Source organism: Fragaria vesca, linkage group LG6 (assembly GCF_000184155.1).
Source record: "Fragaria vesca subsp. vesca linkage group LG6, FraVesHawaii_1.0, whole genome shotgun sequence".
In the NCBI taxonomy this organism is placed as follows: Eukaryota; Viridiplantae; Streptophyta; class Magnoliopsida; order Rosales; family Rosaceae; genus Fragaria; species Fragaria vesca.
This window is the reverse complement of record NC_020496.1, coordinates 4,119,997-4,141,374: the sequence shown is the minus strand read 5'-3', so window position 1 is coordinate 4,141,374 and position 21,378 is coordinate 4,119,997. Positions and strand designations below refer to the sequence as shown.

Here is a 21,378-nt window from a genome sequence, read left to right as displayed (position 1 = left end):
TTTGTACTTAATTATCATTAGCAATTTGACTAAACAAAGAGAAGTCGAATTAACAAAACAAATAATTGCCTTGCTTGGTAAGATATACAAGATAACCATGCATCGTTCCATGAGTTATGCATTATGAGCCTATCTGTCAGTATATTTGAATCTTTGTTGCCACACCCCTCCTTTTCATACATTATAACTCACCATGTTCTTATGTAGAGAGGAAAGTGCAGTAAAATATTGTTACCTTAAAGTCATAGGACTTGGAACACAACTGAATTGATGCTCAGCAGATTCTGCAAACAACAGCCTACCCTGCAATCAAACAGGCAGAGGCATTATACCGGTGAAAGTTGCTGATGCTCAGAAATATATTTTAACATATGAAGCAGTGTCGGCCAAAAAAAAAATCACCTCAGTAGGACAGAACATTGCTAGGTTTTTTGCTGAGGCTAGTTCTCAGCATTCATCTCGGATATGAACAAATTGGATGCCTGACTTAAGACCAAGACCTGAAGGCAACAATGACAGGGAAAAATATATCTCTATCTGTATATATATAAGCGAACAGTGTCGCGACGATGTTGCCCCTCAAATTGTGCCAATATAAGGAGAGTATCCAGAGAAGAGAAGACGACATCGGGCTCAAAGAGCGGTTTTGCGTGGCGTTGCACCGCTCTGCTGAAACATATATTGCTGTTGCTCACAGTTATTTTCTCCCGAAACCACGACATAGTAAAATGTTGAAACCTTTGTTTCACAGACGAATGAAATTCCAAGGCGTCATAACAACCTCATAGTTACTGATTCTTGAAAGCAACAAGTATTCAACTTCCCACTCTTTTTTATCTCAAAGGTTTCTCTCTGCCTGAAGTTTGAACAGAGGTAGATGCTTCATTTTAGTTTATTATCTATCTTTTCCATATTGATCATTTACAGTCACATGCAGTAGCTTTCAGAAAGATCCAATGTTAACTCCATTGGTTGGTCAAATTTAGGCAAGCAGACTAAAGAGGAGCATTGCATCCAACAAATTTGATGATCAACAACTCTGTACACACAAACACCACCACTTCCATACACAAACAATATATATCTCTTAATCTACAAGGAAAAAAATGGGGGAAGGGAAGATAGAAACAAAGAATATGAGGACCACCTCCTCTCCCACATGAACCCCTTCCCCATGTCCTAGATAGTACGAGCTCGTCAAACCCAAGAATTTTAAGAGTAGAAAAAATAAATATCGTGAATTACCCTCGATATACTTCTCAGATCCTGAAATCAACTACTGGTTTTATTATCGCTGTTGGTAGTCTTTACTTTCTGATCTTGAAACAGGATAATCACTCCGATCAGTATCTGAATTTTCCTTTTGGGAGTCGATCTCCATGCTACCGGCTTGAGTTCTTCGGTTCCTTCGATCCTGATCAGCAAGAAGAAGACTTGTACTCAGAAAATAGCTGAAAAATCTGTGCTGAGATTAATTTTTAAAACTCAGATATCTAGTCATTAGCTAGCCTTTCTCAATCAATACTGTGGGGATCATTACAAGGTAAAAAGCCTCGAAATCCCATAAGCTTTGAAAAGAGAACGGTTTAGAACATCGGAAAACAAAATGAAGAGATGAAGATTGAGAGAGAAACTCAGCAAAAAAGCATGAAAAAGTGCAATGGAGAATCAGTTATGTTTGGCAGGGAAAGCATTTGGTCATTAGGTTAACATTTGATTTAGTTGATGAAAGAAAGAGATTTCTTCTGTCTTGTTAATGAAAGGAAATACCAAGGCAGGTGATATGTTTGAGAAGATGTCACAATTGCCAAATAAACAAATCTAGCAAGAGCATGGAATTAGATTTTTATTCAAGGTAGCTGAACCAAATTGGAAATGTGGGTTCTTTCTCTCTACCAATACATGAATAAAACTTGCAATCCATGATAACATGTGTTACGAAGTTCAAGAAACTGACCTCTCTTGGTATAGGATACTCCTCGGACTCAAGCATACGGACAACTTGACTCATCTTGGGTCGTTTTTCAGAATCTGGATCAACACACCTCAAAGCAGTCAAGAGAGCTCGTTTCAAGGCTCTTGTTGATGGTCTGACTTCGATGTTTGGGTCCACCACTTCTTCTGATCTTCTGCTTCCAACCATCATTTTAAGCCAATCAACAAGGTTTACCTGTGAGAGTTTAAGAGACAGCATTAAATAAAACTTCCACACAGTTATCCAGCAAAAAATAGATATTCAGAAGATTACATGAAATGAGAAAAAAGCAAAATAACCATTATTTCTTTAATTGACACAGAAGCAACTCATGAGTACAATTATGACTTTCTGCATAGAGTTATAGATAAGCTTTGCCTCACAGTCATGTTGCTGGGTCTATCTAGTCTAACTATGTCAAAAACTACTGGTGCATAACCCTTCTAGGGCATAAAACATTAGCTTCTGTGGCCGACATTGAAGTATTGGACTATTGGTACTGTGGAAGCATTGGACTGATAAACTGGGCTACGATGGTAGAATACACTTGTTACAGTAGAACCTGGAGTTACTAAAAACAGGCAAGGATATCCGAAGCAGTTGGACAGTCATGCTGACCATTTTCTGTCTAGAGTATAGACATCTGGGAATTTGTCAAGGTCAAGGTCATAGTTGAGTTGTCTAGGTAACCATTCAGTAGGAATGGTTGTTTCTAACTTTCTATGCACAACCGGCTCTTAAATGCATATATAGATTCTATAGTACATGTCTGCCTCTCAAATATTGTTTGGAAATCAAAGTAAATGCTACCCATCACTCCTCAGGTGGGATCAGCCAACTATACTCAACAGAAATTGTCAGTTTAACAGAGGACCAATATTGGCTCAGAAAATCTGCATTCCAAACTAAATTAAGGGGTTTAATTTTCCAATTGTAACTGTTCACCATTCATTATTTAATATTTTTACTAAATGTAAATCTAACTTACCTCATGTGCCTTCAATTCTGTGCTGACACAAATGTGGTTAATAGGATGATTAAATTAACTTCGAATATAGCATATGTTAAAGCTTTTGAATACCTCAGCAGCAGGGCGACCATAGTCCACAGGATCTCTTCCAGTGATGGCTTCTAAGAGCAAAACACCAAAGCTATAGACGTCACTCTTTTCATTCAAAAGTCCAGAATTAGCATATTCAGGGGCCACGTATCTGAAAAAACAAAATTGTGGTAAAACTTGGATTAAGAGTCAGAAATGAGGAATGACTAATCTCTGATCAGTCTATCAATATATATTGTGAACATCCAATATTGAACACAAATCATTTATCAGGGGAAAAGCGGCCATGCTCTAGAAAGAATACTAACCCAAAGGTTCCCATAACACGAGTTGTCACGTGACTTGTTCCTGCACCCAGCAGCTTGGCCAGGCCAAAATCAGATACCTTGGAATTGAATTCGTCATCAATCAATATATTGCTTGATTTAATGTCTCGATGTATCACTTTTGGTTCAATGGCCTCGTGTAGATAAGCAAGACTGCAAAAAGTATATTTTGTTAAATAAGAACAGCTTGGTATCAAAAGAACATAAATAATTTGACTTACGCTTTTGCTGTTCCAAGGAGAACCTTTATACGGGCTTCCCAAGTGAGATATCCATGGTGACGCATAGCTCCATGAAGCCACTGCTCCAAGTTTCCATTGTTGACATACTCATAGACCAACATCCTGAAATTTAAAAGAAAAATCAGGGTAAAATAATATTTTGCATGACTAACATACTGTTGCTATTGTATAACATCTTAGAAGAGTATGCCACAAATGATTCTTCCCCCTCCTCCTCCATTCAAGTTCCAGTGAACTACATGTACTTCAATAACCCATTTAGATCCAAATCATGGAATCAATAAATTACATAAACTTGTTTGCTTCAAAACAAAGTGGTACCTGTGAGTCCCTTCAACGCAGTATCCCAAAAGACGAACCAAATTCTTGTGGCGGACATGGCCAATTGCTTCAACTTCCACTCTAAATTCCTTCTCTGCTTGGCCACTAAAGAAATAACAGTTCAGGTCAATACAAATACATGGCAACATGAGTGGACAAAACACAATTAAATCAGGAGATAACTGTCAACTCACAGGTTGTTTAGGATCTTTTTAACTGCAACAGGAGTTCCATTAATGAGATTTCCCCGGTAAACAACTCCATATCCACCCTCGCCAAGAACATTTTCCTTTGAAAACCTGCTTGTTGCTAGCTCAAGGTCCCTTAATGTAAACCAGTGGCCCCAACCCAAGTGCGAGAATTCAGGCAGACCAACTAGAGGAGATGGAGCAGTTATGGGATATGATGAAGAAGGCTTGTACCCTGTACCCGTGGTAGAACTCCCTTCTTCTCCAGATTGAGACTCTCCCCCATCTTTTTCTAAATGATTAAATGAACCTGACCGACTACTATTCTCTCCATTCTTTGACTTTCCCATACCCAGATGGACCATAACCTTATCTGATTCTCTATCGCTGGATTTGTCATGAATGGTAAGAAGAATTCCATCACGGGGAACAAATTCACTGGCAGTTATTTGCTCCACTCGAACTTCCTTAATTTCTTTTGAGACAGTTGGAATTTGACTGTGGGGAATCCTGGCCCCGGCTTTTCTCGATTTCTTACGCGAAGTAAGGCATAGTGATAGCACAGTGAGGATTATTATGATAAACAATGCAACAGCTATTCCAATCACTTCCCAGACCTTCAGACCCAAAAAAGCTTCCTTGGATAACTCTGCTTTGAGATCAGAGGCCATTCTATTAGATGCTGAGATGCCTACACATAGCAAAATCTCACATCAACATTGCTTCTGTTTCATAATTCATAGCATCAAATCAAAATCTGTTCTTTCAAATCCATTATTCTCTAGCACGGATAAAGTTACAATCTTTTTGCACCAATTTCACCAAATAACAATAAAGGAGAGAACTTGCAAAAACAACATAGACCAAATAACAAAGCAAGCCCAGAAATCAAAGTACAAGAGCAGAACAAAACAGTTGAACACGCATATGAACAGATCATATTATAAACAATATACCAGATAACAACTCAAATGTCAACTAGACGAGGTTAGATTTCACATATTCCACTTCACCATCACAGCAATATGAACTATATCATTCTGTCTCAATAATTCAAAGGACAAAGTCATCTTCTTTACCTCTCTATAAAGTGTCTCAAAACAGCAACCTCGAAATGCCAGATCTTTGAAACCAGTTCGACATTCCTTATCCAAAACCAAGGTATCAAACCCACAATTCCAGATCTCTGACCACAAAAAAGAACCCAGAAACCTATGTCAGGTAAGCCTCAATAAACAAAAGCCAAATGAGCCCACTTGACGAAAAATAATAATAACATATATAGCCAACAGAACTAGAAAACCTACATGGGTTTCCTCTGTGTGGGTCAAATGTGCTTCTGAAATCTGAATCTAAGCGGAGATGGAGCTTTCAGGCACCACCAGCCTTGGACCTTCTCAAAAACCCAAATCCAAAAACAGCAAGTGAGATCGTTCAGTTGTGCAAACATGGAAAGAGAAGTTGTGTTAAGTGAATGGTGGGGATATATAAAAAGAAGAAGAAGGAATGGAGTTATCAGTGGTAGGTGGTGATTTCAGAACTGAGATAGATAGATGATGATGATGTTGCCTTTGTACAAGTATCACATAAGAACATACAGTAAAACAGAAGCATGGAATTCTGTGATGTACTTATTGGGTTTTCCTTGATCTGTTATGAACATGACTGATTATCAGTCCTTTCACTTTAATATTTTCCTCTCTCACTTTTTTTTTGGGAGTATTATTAAAATTGTTATTACTCTATTGGAATTGATTGGTATACCTGTTGGCTAGTATAGTGTTTACGTGGGGCGCTACATATTGTTGATGTCACTGTAGGCACAGCTCTGCTTCTTTTGGAAGGTGATTCTCTCTAAGTAAGTAGGTTACTTGGTCAAATGGTCAAGCCAAACATCTCTATTGAGGTATTACAACTGTTCAAAGCTAAGGCATTAAGTGAGATATGGAGTTGAAATGCAATCTGTTAGCAGTTGTCTTGATGAATATGTTGGAATTGCTATTAGAATTTCTATACCAACCTTGTTTTTGTGTTTTTTTAAGGTCAATGGGAAAACAAATGAGAAATCGAAACGAGATTCTTGCATAAATTATTGATACATGTATGAATTGTTCTGAAACTATTGATTTACATATCATTACGAGATTCCCTCCCGTTTACAACTATGGCTTTGCCAAGAATGATGGATAGACACATAAATATCGGACGGTAGCTTATGAATGACTAATGTTTGAATTCTAATGAGTTGTTGACACAATTAATGATATCAAAATTGAACGTGTGAACGATAAGCACTTGACCAGTTTACCCATCGAAATTATAAGAAAGAAATGCCTAAATGTCCTGATTGTAAGGTGGAAATAGCCATTTGCTTGCTAATTTCTCTTCATATTCTTCTCTTGAAATGGGAACATGTACCCTTTTAGCACTGAATGTTAGGGCTCGTCCAATCTAATCAAAACTAACTATAATTTCATATAGAGTCAAATTTTATCTGTCTTTGGTGAGAAATAAACAGTTAACAATTGCTGGATATATAGGTCATGCTACTGAAGCAAACTCCTAGTGAATTGAAGAATATAGTCGGTACTGTGTGGCCCTGGCGTCTACTTCATAGCTGACTCATGTAGATAGTAACATCTAAAGCTTTTGTTTCCTCTTATGGGAGTCATCAATCATGAAGAATGCCAATGTTGTTCCATTTCCATCAATGATCACAAAGAAATTTATAGATAAAATTTAAAATGCATTTTTTTCTATTAATAGGTTCCCATAAATTTTCAGTATCGATCAATTAGTAAATCTGTAAATCACATTGTATCTAACTAACAAAATTATAACCTTTGTATATTGATGAGATTATCGACCAATCACCGTGTAATTATTTAACTATCAAATAATAAGCGTGTAATTTTTTGCTATAAATTATAAGTTAATCGACCTTATTTAGTTAACGGACTAACTAATGATCGATAAGCATACAAGTATATAATCGTCCATTCATTATACGTATTGTTAGTGTACGTATTTTTCTTGATTTATTAACATTCACTACGAGAAGATTGTAACATCTCATGAAAGAGCATGGTGTACAATCTCTCATGTCTCAACCAACAAAGAAAGAGTGGGTCACGAGACAATAAGGCATGTGGCGCCACAACTAGGAAATTTGGTTCACCATAAATATGCTGAATACACAATTCACAACAATTATGAAACAGAAATGCATGTCATGCACAAAAACTCCATACTAGCTAGAACAGTGAAATGATGCAACAGTAGCATCTTTTCAAGAAAAAATTACATGATCATCATGTATTTTTCACTTTTCATTAAGATACCTTCCTGAAACCCGAAGATAAATAGTATTGCTTTATCTCCTGGCCTCATAGATTTCCTATACGTGACCAACTTAATTTTAGGAAGAAAAAGAGTGAAAACATATATAAGAAAAATAAAGTATGGAAGATACTAATAGCTTATACTAGTACGTACTGGCATGGCCAAAAAATATATAATTAAGAGGGAAATGACTGCTGGCAAATTTATCTTTATTTCTGGTCGAAGACTGCTAACAAAACTTGGTGTGTATGTATCTGGTTCAAGTTGTCAGCAACAGCAAGCTGCAAATTTTTCATGGCAGTACCTGGTAAACAGTCTTAACTCTATCTGATGGAAGATATGCCAGAAAATTTAATTTAAGCGATCTCTAGCTAGAGAAATGTTAATTATTTTTGACCAGAAATGACTGCTGGAAAATTTATTTATATTTCGGGTCTGAGACGTACTTCTGGCAAAATATTGGTATCTGGTATAAGCTGTCAGCAAGAGCTGCAGATTTTTCATGGCAGTACCTGCAGGTAAACAATCTTAACTGTTTATGATACAAAATAGGGACCTGTATATAGGACTAACTTGTTTATTTTCTTTATAATTTTGGGTCTTTCTACTATATATATGGATAATATTCATGATGGTCTAGATTATTGAGGTTCTCGATCGATATGGATAGGTAAGCATTACACATGAACCAGAATTGAACATTAATGCATGAGTTAATATCAATCAATGTGTACGCGGAAGATTAATTTTATATTTGGTAACAGAAAAAATTGAATAGGTTCCCATTGAGGCATTGATATATCTCATCCTTCTGCAAAGGGTCCATGCACTTGTGCAGAACTGCAGATCGACATTAACTTCTATGCATGAATGTTCAATGTCGACGGATCAATCAAATTTTAGTAACAGTAATTTTAGTATACTTCAATACTTGGAATGCGACTACTCACTACTCGTGTATATATATTGTTTGTGTGCTGCTGGTAGTTCAAATATGTTAATTTTCGGAAAAATTTACTGTATTATTTAGGTTAACATATCTTGTCTTTTCGTATAATTAAAAAAAAAAAAAAAAACAAATTCCAACCCCAGCAATAATATATAGTAAATACTGAATATTAGTGATGGCAATTGCTTTCTTGCTGGCGTTGGAACTTGGAACTGTTGGAGATTCAACTCCATGAATAAATATCGAAGAGAGTTAGGCCTGAGCTACCAAAGCAATAAGCAATTCTCACCGATCATATGCATGCCCATTAACAACCATATATACTGATATAGCTATAGCTTTATACATTGTCATCACAGAACAGTACCAGGCATGTTGTTCCTAATTCGGAAAAAGATGAAGCCAGCCAGCCCTCGATCTGATCAATCAACGCCGGCCGGCCTGAATAAGCAATCAAGTTCGGTCATAATCAATTCTACAGTTGTGTGTGTTGGGTGCATGCGTGAATGCTAATGTTAATGCAAGAACGGTGGAAGGTTCATATGTTTTGGAATTATTTAGCTTCCTTTTTGTGCAGGCATGGACCTAACTAAAGCTGAATATATATAATTAGGTTTAATTGAGAAAAACCTACCCTTATCCAGATGATCAATTATCATGATTCATGAATATCGATCATTATTGATTAGCTAGCACACAGCAATGGCCTAATGCAGCCATGTACATTGATCGAGCATATCTACTACGCACTGTCGAAATTGAATTCCTGTGGGTGCGTGATTCAGTGTGGTCCTCTCGATTGGTTAATATTGGATACTGTTCTTGATGAACGACAAGAAACAGGAAACGTAAGCTGTAGGTAAACTTATAATTGCATGAATCCTATGTTTTTCGATGAAGTCTCTTTTAACTTGGAAACTTACCGAACTCCGGAAGTAGTTAAGGGTCGTAGTTAAAACTTGAAGTACGTACAACAACGACGAAGTTGTTATGGAGATCCTTAGATTCATGGTTTCATATATTGTTAAGTTCTTGTTTCATCTGTACAGAAGCTTAAAGTTCCTGATTTCATGGTGAAGTACGTAGTTGTGGAGATTTTTCATGGTTTCATTGTGAAGAAGTAGAGATCGTATATATTCTACTCCGTCGGCCATCGCTGGTGGCGATCGAGCCTATATATGCGTAGTAGGGCCTGGTTTGCATTGGCAGTGTGCATCTATTATATATTTGGTTCTACGTACCCGACGGTCGGACTAGCTTTGTGTTACGGTGAGATTTTGGCTGCATGTTATTGATTCACGGCGAGACACTAGATCGGTTCTCGGCGGGTCACATATATACGAGACGTGTGTGTAACATGGAAACAAGTTGGGACTACATACGGATCATCATATCCATCAAACATGACAAATAAATGGAGAAAACTAAGATAGAGCACATTAAGAACAAGTTGGGAAAGAGAGAGCTATGATGATTCACAATTAATTAAGTGTTAATTTACAAACAAACAGCTAGCACTAAATACAGGTCGGTTAGTCTGCAGACTCCATATACTTTGATAGAGAAACCTTAACAAAACTGATTTGAAAGATATCGTCTGCATCCCATGAAGTCGAAGGTTAATAATTAATCAATTGTCAATGTATTATTGTATAATAACTTGCAAATTAGGATCAATTTCGAATATTAAAACTTTATTGTTACCTGGTACACCACATGTGAACATGTTACGGGAACTTGGATTCCTCAAGACTGTAATGTAAAGTAACATTATTTTAGCATATCATCCATATATGAACTTGGATTCTTCAAGACTATGAATATATATGATATGGACACTTATAATTAGGGACGGAACTAGGATTTGGTAATTCTACATTTTACTAACTTTTGTTTCCCCAAAAATTGAGGTGGGCTGGTTGTGTTATGTCTAATTGTCAATTTCTAAGGATCCCTTTGATTAGGGTGAGATTTGATATATTATAGGAGCTTATTTGAGATGGGACGTACTAAAAAGAGTGAAATTATTGATCGATCTTGGCTTTTACAAGTTGGATGCATTGTAGATATTGTTAGTGACTGAACGTATTGTTATTGAGTGGTTAATTCAGTCCTTCATCTAATCAGCAAATGATTGAGGGTGGTTATCAATTATCAATATTGATGATGTTGTTCTATACAAATTCAGACGCAAATAGATACACCCCACCGTACTCGGACGGGTGTTCTTGCTATCTTTGAAAGTAATTTTACATGAATGATCATTTAGTGGCCTATTCAAACCTAATCAAACATTAGGAAAAGTATTACATTTTTTTATGAGTAATTTTACATGAATGATCATTTAGTGGCCTATTCAAACCTAATCAAACATTAGGAAAAGTATTACATTTTTTGATGAGTTAAATCTCATATATGGTAGTCAGGGAGAAAAAACATTTTGACATTATCCCCCAACACAAATTAGTTTATGAGCTTAGAAAATCTTTGAAAAAACCATGTGATCTCGATAAAAATAAGAAGCTCCAATTAGTAATTTATACTAGTTCATAAATATATGGTTAGTTTACAAGAGATTAAATGACAACCTCCTGTCCTCCTCCTATCTCAATCAAACTTGAGAAATTTAGAAAACGACTAACCATTGTTTAAGAGTGAAAATGATTAAGAAAAAGAGGTTTTCATAATTAATTTCACACCAAAAATTTGGATAATTATTTTCTAAATTTATCATCAAACTTAACTTCGATGGTTGCGTGCCTAATTCTAAACAAGTGCTCTAAGGGCTAGACTCTAAGTTGTTGTACATCTTACATGACCATAGGTCTCTTATTGTTGAAGGTGATTCTAAGAGATGTACACTCTACGATGGCATTAGAAAAAAAAACATATACCCCTTAGAGAATCAAGAATATTGTCTCTGACATTTGACTTTTAGACTTCACAATTGGATTATGTTAAATTTTGACATATTTGGCGTGCATGAAGCATAGTTTCTTACTAATGTATTTCCTATCTTGGTCATTCAACTATAGTTGATAGTTGGTATGTCCCGTTAGCTTTTAATTTTGACTTTCATGATTTAAGTTTCGGTCTAATTCTTCATATTTGGTGTATCATACCAAATAAAATGAATAGATTTTGGTCTTGGTAGATAGCTTATGACTTTTGAGTGTTGCTCTATTTCTTACTCCTTGTCAAGTAGGGGGCTAGGTTTTTAGGAGAACAATGATATGTGTGGTGGGGGGTTATCTATAGGCGACGATGTGGCATGTTCTTTTGTAATACTTTAGGCCGAAATCAACGAGGTATTCTCGTTTGTACTGAAAAGAAGAAGCGTTGTTTAGTTTATGTATTATGACATCGTTCTCATTTCAGTCATTGTGTTTCTAATTTAACCAAATTAAAAGGTCTTTGAAGCTAGGAAGCACGGAAGCATCGGGCCACACGCGTTTCCGCTTCCGAAGCGAAGTGGAAGCGCGTTGGAAGCGCTCGGAAGCGCGATTCAGAAAAAAAAAGGTGTTTTGGAAGTGTTACGGAAGCGCACTTGCTTCCAAAGTTTGGAAGCGCCACTAAGGGTTTAGGAAGCGCGGGTAAATTAGTCATTTTGATTAAAACCTAAATCCACTTTGCCTCTAACTTCAAAGTCTCATTCTGCACAACCAACATCTCGTTCTGCATATCCTCTTAGGCCAAAATCTCCCATAGTCGGGATTAGTCGCATTTTCACCTTCCTTCCTTCAATCCGCCTCTTCATCTAGACCTCTCCACCAAGTCAACTCCATTTATAGGTTTGTGTTTCTCTCTTTAATTCTTCTTCGATTTCATGTATTGTAGATTTGTGTAAGGTAATTTAATCGAACAAATAGATAGATAAAACAAAGGGTTTGTGTTTCATGTATTGCAGATTTGCAGTAGTAAGAATGGCTGGGTTATGGGCATGCTAGAACTCTAGAAGGCTAGCTAAATAGGCAAAAGAGTAACTAAAAGCAAAGTGAAGGTACGGACCTTGCCCATGCTTTGATATCACATTAATACATTGGAGGGGTGAATTTGTAAGTTCGAAGTGTCTAGCTCCTCTGAAACATGCTCTACTCTAGGTTGTTGTTTACATTATGAATTTTCAGGGTATAACTACTTCGATAAGATTGTGAATGTCTAGAAGACTAGAATAGACTATGCTTGCTCTGTGTGTCTTGGTAAACATGATTGAGTTTTCCTACTTATGATGTTGATTACATAAGTTGTTGGAATGATGATAAACCTACTTATTGATATGATGACGGAGGATCCTAATTAGATACCTGCAATCTCCCAATTTAGATTAACTTTCATGAATAGACTCTCTAGTGGTGAGGGAACGTCTGCTCATGAAGGGTTTGAATGTAAGACCTATAGCTAAATCCATAACTCAAGCCTCTAGGAACACTGTTAACTTGAAAGTAGAAACTTCTTAAGACTTTCATTTAAAAGACATAGCTTCAGCCGGATGTTATGAACTTCCGAAGTGTTTCTGTGTCTCACTTTTTGTAATTATACATTGCTAGCTTAAGCTCAAGGTCTGTTGATCAAATTATTGATGTTAATTTTTTTTTCTTTAGGAATATGAGTCAGACACCAAGTAGTATTGGTTCTGGTTCTGCTGCAAGTGTTAATGCCAGGTCACTTCCGGTTGAACCCGGTGATGTGGATGACAAAGCTCCTTTGTGGATTTTTACAAATAAGATTGAAAAGATGCCTGAGGGAGGATCTTGGAGGTTTGAATGTAAATTTTGCAACACCAAATATGTTGGAGCTCATAATAGAGTTGTTTCACATTTGTTGAAAGATGGTGGAAAAGGTGTCAAAGCTTGCCCGAAGGTCACTCCTCAACAACTAGCTAATATGAGCAAGTTACTGAATGATTGCATAGAAAGAGTTAAAACTGCAGCCCCAAAATCAGTTCCATTGCCTTCATCATCGAGGAATGCAACAACTTCTTCACTTGATTATGATATGAGTTTTACTTGTAGTAATCCAACATCAAGTGAAGTGACCCAAAGAAGAGGAAGGGAATGGGTACGGCTTTGGAAAAAGCATTTCAAAATAATTCTAGGGAGCAATGTGATGGTGAGATAGCTAGAATGTTTTACACAGGTGGCTTGTCTTTCAACCTTGCAAGAAATCCTCATTACCGTAGGTCGTATGTGTGTGCTTCCAACATTCCAGGATATGTTCCACTCGGTTACAATGCATTGAGGACTACACTTCTTCAAAAGGAAAGGAAGAACATTGAACTTTATTTACAACCGATCAAGGACTCATGGAAAGCTAAAGGGCGAGTATATGTAGTGACGGTTGGTCTGATCCGCAAAGGAGACCCATCATTAACTTGATTGCTGCAAATACGAATGGTCTGATGATGTTGAGAGTAGTAAATAGTCAAGTGAAGTGAAAAGTGGTGAGATGATTGCTGAGTTAATTATAGAATGCATAAAGGAGGTTGGTCATGAAAATGTGGTTCAAATAATCACCGACAATGATTCTAATTGTGTGAAGGCCGGTGCACTTATTTCAGCCAAGTATCCTACTATCTTCCGGACACCATGTGTAGTATCATACCTTGAACCTTGCTGTGAAGAATATATGTGCACTTTCGCTGCATATAAGAAATAATGATGATGTGTATGATGCTTGTAAATGGATAGGGCCTCTTGCGGATGATATTTCATTCATCAAGAATTTCATAATGAACCATGGGATGAGGTTGGTGATGTTTACTGAGCACTGCGACCTTAAGCTCCTTACAGTTGCTTTAACCAGGTTTGCCTCCACACTTGTGATGTTCAAGAGATTTAAGAAAATAAAATCTGGTTTGCAACAAATGGTAATCAGTAATAAATGAGATGATTACAAAGAAGATGATATGAGAAAGACTGCTGCAGTGAAATAGAAGATATTGGATGAGATGTTTTGGGATGAGGTTGATTATGTTTTATCTTTCATTGAGTCTATATATAGTATGATTAGACGTTCAGACACCGATAAGCCGTCTCTTCATTTAGCGTATGAATGGTGGAAAGATATGATTCAGAATGTGAAGAAAGCTATATATAGGAAAGAAAGGAAACAACTACATAAGGATTCAAGCTTTTGGAATGCCGTGCATAAGGTATTGATGTCTCGTTGGAGCAAGAGTAGCACACCCCTACATTGTATGGCACATTCATTAAATCCCAAGTAAGTTTTCCTATGGAATTGATTATAGTTTTCCCATGTGAATGTTATAAGCTAATTTTACTAGACATGTGAATGTGTTGAATATTGAGTTGATATGTGGATTGAAATCATTAATAATATAAAGTTACTGCATTAGTAATATGGAATGTCTAGTGATATGTGAATGTTCATCAATTTCATATTACATATATTGTTGCTGGACATGCAAATTCATTAGTAATATATATGGAGTTGATAACTTATATTTGAGCATTGAAAGCAAATGAATATTTACAGCAAACTTATATTTTCGTTACTTTTCAATATGATATATGGATTATCAATGATTTTGTCATGTTATTTATTTAGGTATTACAGTCCGGAATGACTTGCAGAAGATAGTACCCGAAAAGCTCCTCATCAAGATATTGATATTACTAGAGAAAGAAAAAATTGCATTTTGAAGTATTATGATGATGCAGATCAGCGGAGAGACGTTAATGTGGAGTAGTCCAATTTTTTCTTATGTATGGATGATTTTTGTAATGTTGATGCAATGCATGATAGGTCCATCCTACACCCTTTGAAATGGTGGGCAGTTCATGGAGCTTTAGCACCAAGGCTTCAAGCCTTAGCATTCAAGTTGCTTGGGCAACCATCTTCATCCTCATGTTGCGAAAGGAATTAGAGTACTTATAAGTTTATACATTCCGCAATAAGAAACAAGATTACTCCACAAAGAGCGGAAGATTTGGTATTTGTACATACCAATCTTCGCCTTTTATCTAGAAGTAGCGACTCTTACAAACAAGGTCCGACTCAAATGTGGGATGTTAGAGGTGATCAATTTGATTCATTAGATGAAACTAATCTTAGGAGGCTCGAGTTTGAGGATCTTTCTCTTGATGAACCATCGTTGGAGGCTGTTTTGTTTGATCATGTTCATGAGAATAAGGATAATGTCTTTGTTGATTAAGTAGACTAGTGATTATTTTTGTTTGAGTTATTTGATTGTAAAACAATAACTTTGAATTGCTACGAATTTGACAATGACTTTGAATTTGCTATTTATTTATTTTTGTATATTCATATATATATATATATTATTTTATTCCGACGCTTCTAACAAAATTTAAAAAAAAAACGCTACCGCGCTTCCACGTTTCCTCTTCCGATTCCATGCAACGTAGCTTTGAAGTCACACTTATAGTCCTGGAAGGTCCATATGTCCATATCCTCCCTTGCCTGATGATGTTGCATTTAAAGACTTGTCAGCTCAGTGTCATAGTCACTAAAAATTTTTGTGCATTGACCAAACTACAAGCTAAGTTGAGCCGGTGAGTCTTTAACTGCCACATCATGAGACTATCAGAGGAAACAAATCGACATTTTGGGACAAAATGTGACTTCTGGGACCTTTTAAATTACATTAGAAGGACATGGGCTGAAACGAGAACGAAGCCATAGCTACTAAACAAAATTTAACCGAAAAAGAACCGGCGAATTAGCCGGGTCGATCCGTTTACATTGTTGGACCTGACCGACCCGACGCGACCCGATCTGACGCGAACATTATACTCGTGTTCGCATTACCATCTCATCCCACACATACGTTGAACTGGTTTTGACAGCACAGAATTTCCCGCGCACTCTTGCGCTGCTATAAAAACGAAACCCCAAAATTGGGTTTAGGGTTTCGGTATTCGACTGATCGTAACAAACAAGCTTTCACTCTTCCCGATACATAATTCGAACCCATTTCTCACTAATTCACCATCTACAATGTACTCCAACTCAGGTACTGCTCACACTAGCCCCTCAATTTTCTTCCCCTAATTTTGCCCAATTTTAATTTCTAATTACATTTCAGGCGGTGAAATCACAGATCAAGAACACCCAGTTGAGGAGGTTTACCGGAGAAGAAAACCCAGAAAGCCCACTTCACTTGAACAGCCCTTGTATGTTCAAAGTTTCAATCTTTTTTAGTTGGTGTTTTTGGGTTTTTGAAAAATGTTGATGGGTTTTTTTTTTATGTTTGTTGATTTCAGAAGGGAATCGAATTCGAGTAGAAGAGAGAAGTTCAGGGTGAGTTTGGCTGCTCCGGTTAAGCGAATCAGTTGGAACCGTTTTCTTTCCACAAGGTTAGCTTTTGGGATTAGTAATGAAATTGGAATTGGGTTTTATGATAGTGTTCTTTGTTCTTACTGTGATTTCTTTGGTTTTTCCTTTCTGGGTGTTGTGATATGAGTTTGATTAGTGCTGTGGAATTTGGTTAATGTTTGATTAGTCTTGCAGATATTGTGGTTCTTTGGGTTTATGGTTTAAGCTTGATTAGTTAGTTGGTTTCGCAAGTATTGCTTAAATGTTATATATACATTGTGACCCGAGTTTCGATTAACTTTGGTGCTTAATAGAGGGAGGACAAGTATTGCTGTTGGTGCTTGCTTCGAGTATCAGCCTCCACAGAAGAAGGCTAAAAGGAAAGGAAGACCTCCTCGTCCCCAAGTGAGACACTATTACTCTAGAAAGAAACTTGCATTTTCCTTTTTGCATGTTCTTATTAACTTATTGCCTCAAATGCATGTTCCCTTAAAGTTTGAAGTGTCGTCTGTGTATTGTTTTTGTATCTGAAAGCATTGTACTTTGGCTTGTTTTCCGCTGTTGTTAAAATTTCCAGAGTAAGTACAACTTTGAAAAGGAACGAGCTTACTTTGAGAAGGTTGATGAAGAAGAATTGATAGAGGAGAGCCCCTCTCCCATACCCCGCACATGGGTCGCTGGTATCCCAAAAGAAAATGTTGAAATACCCAAGTTGTGCACAGCATTAGAGAAATGGTTGTTATCCAAGAAGTTGAATTTTGGTTTAGGGTCTTCCAACACATTGGCGAGGATCCTACGAACTCCAGGCATGCGGCCCTCACCCAGTAGTGGTATCAATTTTGAATCTTCAAGTGTGAAAACCCCAGAAAGATCATCTAAAGTAAATTCTCGCTTGTCTTCTGGCCTAATTAAATTCGACTTAAGTTTGCTCGATAGAAGTGTGCATGAAATGAACACCACTAAATCACTTCCAGAGGTGGGCAATGAAGGTTTGGATATAGACGCTGCTGTAAAAGAACATTATGAAGATATAGATGCTGCTGTAAAAGAACTCTCTTTGTTATCAACTTCTGAGGAGTTGGATCGATTTAATGCTCTATTAGAAGTTTGTGAGCAGTCATCTCCCTCAAAATTACAGGATGTATTCTCCAAATATTGGTCTGTTCCTTATATATTTGTTCTCTACATCACTAATGTTTCTGTCTCAGTTTTTTTTTACAACTTGGATTTCCTTTTTGTTGCAATACCATCCAAAGATAGATCTTGTTTCCATAAGCTTATCAAGGATGAATATTTCTTGAAACAGTGACCTGGAAGATATTGAAAAAGTTGGAGAAGGGACATATGGAGAAGCTTTCAAGGCTGGCAACTTTGTTTGCAAAATAGTTCCTATCGATGGCAAATTACTAGTGAATCAGGAAAAGCAAAAGGTACTTACTAGAACCCCTTGTCTTTTAGTATTGGGGCTTACTGATTTTTGGATGATGTGATATGGTCTATTGTGTGTCAGACATCTGAAGAATTGCTAGAGGAGGTGGTGCTTTCCCGCACTCTTAATTACTTGAGAGGAAACAATGATAATGTTCAGAATGTATGCACAACATTTATAGAAACAAAAGAGTATGTAATTACTTTAAAGTCTATAATTACTTTAAAGTCTAGCATCCTCATTATATAGTTTGTAATCAGTTGCAAGATTTTCATCTGTCTTCTTCCTGTGATATGTTTCTGCTGTAGCTTGAGGGTGTGTCAAGGCTGTTATGACGCTGCCTTGATCAAAGCATGGGAAGATTGGGATGAAAATCATGTTTCAGAAAATACTCACCCTAGGGAATTTCCAGAGAACCAGGTTTCGTTCTATTTTGTTCAATCTAATTAAAACTCATAATAACTCATTCTGGTTGGTATATGAACTTCGTGTTGTTTGTAAGCTTCTGTAACGTTTGGTGATTTTATCAAGCATGGATGAGTTATTTCGTACAGTAGGTATAATGTCAGTTAACATAATTGTCAATTTTGCATACAGTTCTATGTCATATTTGTTTTAGAGCATGGTGGCCAAGATCTCGAAAACTTTGTACTTCTGAACTGTGATGAGGCAAGGAGTTTATTAGTACAGGTTAGTCATGTTTTGAAACAGCATTCTTGAGGTGATTCCTGCAGCCTTATTTGTAATAAATGAGTGTACTGTCATTCTAGGTTACTACTGCACTTGCTGTAGCTGAAGCGGCATATGAATTTGAGCACCGTGATCTCCACTGGTATTATTATTATTATTATATATATATTTTTTCCTGTTTGTAGTAGTAACATGTGAATCGATGATTGTCAGTTGGTGATATGCTTTTGTTACAGGGGAAACATACTTTTGAGTAGGAGTGATTCAGTTACAATGCAGTTCACTCTTGATGGAAGGCAGATGCTTATACGCACATTTGGGCTAGCAATATCAATCATTGATTTCACTCTGTCGAGAATCAATACCGGTGAGTACTTTTTCAAGTTTCTTTTGTAATGTGTTCGCTATGGTAATGGTTACATTTATTGTTGGCGTAGCATGCTTAACAATCTTGATAACACAGGCGAAGCCATACTCTTTCTAGACCTATCTTCAGATCCGGCGCTTTTTAACGGTCAGAAAGGAGATATACAAGTACGGAACTTTTTTGTTTTTTTGTTTGGATTCAATGGAACTAAAACTGAACTTTTACTACCAAACTTTTATATCTTTGTTATATGACATAACTGATAGTAAAAAAAATTATAGGCAGAAACTTACCGGAAAATGAAGAAGGTGACACAAGACCAGTGGAAGGAAAGGTATAATTCATTTTCTCAAATATAATAATTAGTTGCACGGGGTCGTGTTAATTAAAATCAAACTTCAGAGTGTACTTTGGCTTCCCCTTTGGGTATATCTTCTTATAAAGATTGAAACCTTTCAAAAATTCCCTATAAATTAAAGTCCAGCAAACTTTTGTGCTGAAGCTTTATTCGTATTTGGTTCCATCATCGTTGTCATTTCATATTTTACAGCTTCCCTAGAACAAATGTGTTGTGGCTGGTGTACTTGGTGGACATATTACTCCTAAACAAATCATTTGTAAGTATCGCTTTTAACCAAACTACTTATTAAGCATGTTGGAAGTTTACAAATGCTACAATGCAAGCTAAGCTGCAGTCATGGTTCCTTCAATGGATATCTATCACCGTGTTTACTAGTAGATTATTCATTGAGCTGTTTGTGCTAGGCTCATAATTTCTCTCACTTTACTGTTGTCTTTATTACATATTACCACCATCACGATCTGGGTCAGAATGAGAATTGGTTTCTGAATATGTCTTTTATGTATTTGAAGATTGACAGTAAGATGACAATGACTGACGTTTAACTTATCAATTCTGTACTAGGATCGTACTTCAAAGGATGAAAGAGATTTGCGCTCGTTGAAGAAACGGCTTAATCAATATCAGTCAGCAAGAGAAGCACTCTTTGATCCTTCTTTCAGCGATCTGTTTGTTGATTGATACCTGACTTCTAATAGAGGGAGAACATTGTATTGTACAAGTTTCAAAATCAGAACTTTTGCGTATTGATCATATCTAGGACTTGGTAGGATAATCTAAGCTTAGATTCTAGTTAACCGGATGTCACTGACTCTTGTAGTTGTGTATATATAATCTTTGGAAACAGCTCTTAAACGTTACCATATATAAATTTTGGGGTTTCTTGGCACACCCCAATGCTCAGATTGATTTCCAATGTCTAACCTATCTTCTGTCCCGCATGAGATGTTGTAAAAATTGTGGACAGACCACATTGAAATCAACCCAAATAGATTTTTTTTTGTGAGAATCAAATGGACCTTTACTGAAACCTCCCGATACTGAAATCCAAAATGACAATTTACTGTTCAGAGTATAAAAAATGCATAGATAAGATAAGTAGATGACCGATCTCTTTTGTATATATTGAAATCTGCTCATCTCTTAGCTATGTCACTCTCCTTTCCCCCTTAAATTCATGCGAAGTCACTTTTCCAAATTCGTATTATATCCCATCAAGCTTATCACTGGTGTGGCTGTGTTACTTTGCTTTCGGCTAAAGACTTGGTCAGACAAGCTGCTTTTGATTCACTACTTTGCAATTTGAATGCAATGCTAAGAAGCACAATAGATTAATCCACATGGGTTGTCCCTAGCTCTTGTATATTCTATCTTCAATCCCATAAAGAAGATGGCTCCAATGGTATTTATTGGTTCAAGTGGTAATAAGCAGATGCAGGAACATCATACACTTAGTGTGGTTGTACTTGTGGTTACTTTTAAACACTGTTGCTACTGAAAATGCATTGGCATTTGGCAGCACATGAACTAGAACATCAATATAGTCGAAAAGTATAACCGGTTGACGGTTGATTTCACAGGAGGGAGGAGAGTACTGATGCTCAAGACCAGCATAGACATCAATCCACTGCATTCTTGTGTCATTATCAAGCATTTGGTACCCTGCATATTCTTGATGACTTTTACTTATCAATAAAGAAAACAAAGAGGTTCGTAATGAATGAAGAGCATCACAAGCAGAGTGGCCGCTAATAACATACTCTATACTAGATCCATGGTCCAGTGTAGAATAAAACTATGCTCCATTTCCATTTCCATTTCCATTTCCAC

At 36.7% G+C, this 21,378-nt stretch overlaps 2 protein-coding genes across 2 annotated transcripts; one reads left to right on the top strand and one right to left on the bottom strand.

Moving 5' to 3' along the window:
* Positions 1–1,010: 1,010 nt before the first annotated feature.
* On the bottom strand, positions 1,011–5,732 carry LOC101293105 (probable receptor-like protein kinase At5g18500-like). The gene is made up of 9 exons (XM_004302288.1): positions 5,420–5,732; positions 5,192–5,298; positions 4,119–4,803; positions 3,925–4,029; positions 3,583–3,705; positions 3,344–3,514; positions 3,057–3,186; positions 1,958–2,170; positions 1,011–1,414 (listed from the first exon to the last, which is right to left on the bottom strand). Exons 3-9 carry the CDS (start codon positions 4,781–4,783, stop codon positions 1,289–1,291), a joined length of 1,533 nt encoding a protein of 510 aa, XP_004302336.1. The 5' UTR covers positions 4,784–4,803; positions 5,192–5,298; positions 5,420–5,732; the 3' UTR covers positions 1,011–1,288.
* Positions 5,733–16,383: 10,651 nt separating this feature from the next.
* On the top strand, positions 16,384–20,257 carry LOC101298731 (serine/threonine-protein kinase haspin-like). The gene is made up of 15 exons (XM_004304883.1): positions 16,384–16,399; positions 16,472–16,559; positions 16,650–16,742; positions 17,016–17,106; positions 17,279–17,859; positions 18,008–18,131; positions 18,212–18,321; positions 18,439–18,550; positions 18,728–18,820; positions 18,901–18,962; positions 19,057–19,187; positions 19,284–19,354; positions 19,469–19,521; positions 19,738–19,804; positions 20,113–20,257. The coding sequence occupies exons 1-15, from the start codon at positions 16,384–16,386 to the stop codon at positions 20,227–20,229; spliced, it is 1,809 nt and encodes a 602-aa protein (XP_004304931.1). The 3' UTR covers positions 20,230–20,257.
* The last annotated feature ends 1,121 nt before the right edge of the window (positions 20,258–21,378 follow it).

Bases quoted from the DNA above. Each gene is read 5' to 3' on its own strand.
- LOC101293105 (XM_004302288.1), bottom strand. From the start codon at position 4,783: ATGGCCTCTGATCTCAAAGCAGAGTTATCCAAGGAAGCTTTTTTGGGT. The intron at 3,515-3,582 runs GTAAGTCAAATT...TACTTTTTGCAG, and splicing joins CTCCTTGGAACAGCAAAAGC to TCTTGCTTATCTACACGAGG. The intron at 3,187-3,343 runs GTTAGTATTCTT...TTGTTTTTTCAG, and splicing joins CGTGTTATGGGAACCTTTGG to ATACGTGGCCCCTGAATATG.
- LOC101298731 (XM_004304883.1), top strand. The intron at 17,107-17,278 runs GTGAGACACTAT...TAAAATTTCCAG, and splicing joins GAAGACCTCCTCGTCCCCAA to AGTAAGTACAACTTTGAAAA. The intron at 19,805-20,112 runs GTAAGTATCGCT...ATTCTGTACTAG, and splicing joins TACTCCTAAACAAATCATTT to GATCGTACTTCAAAGGATGA.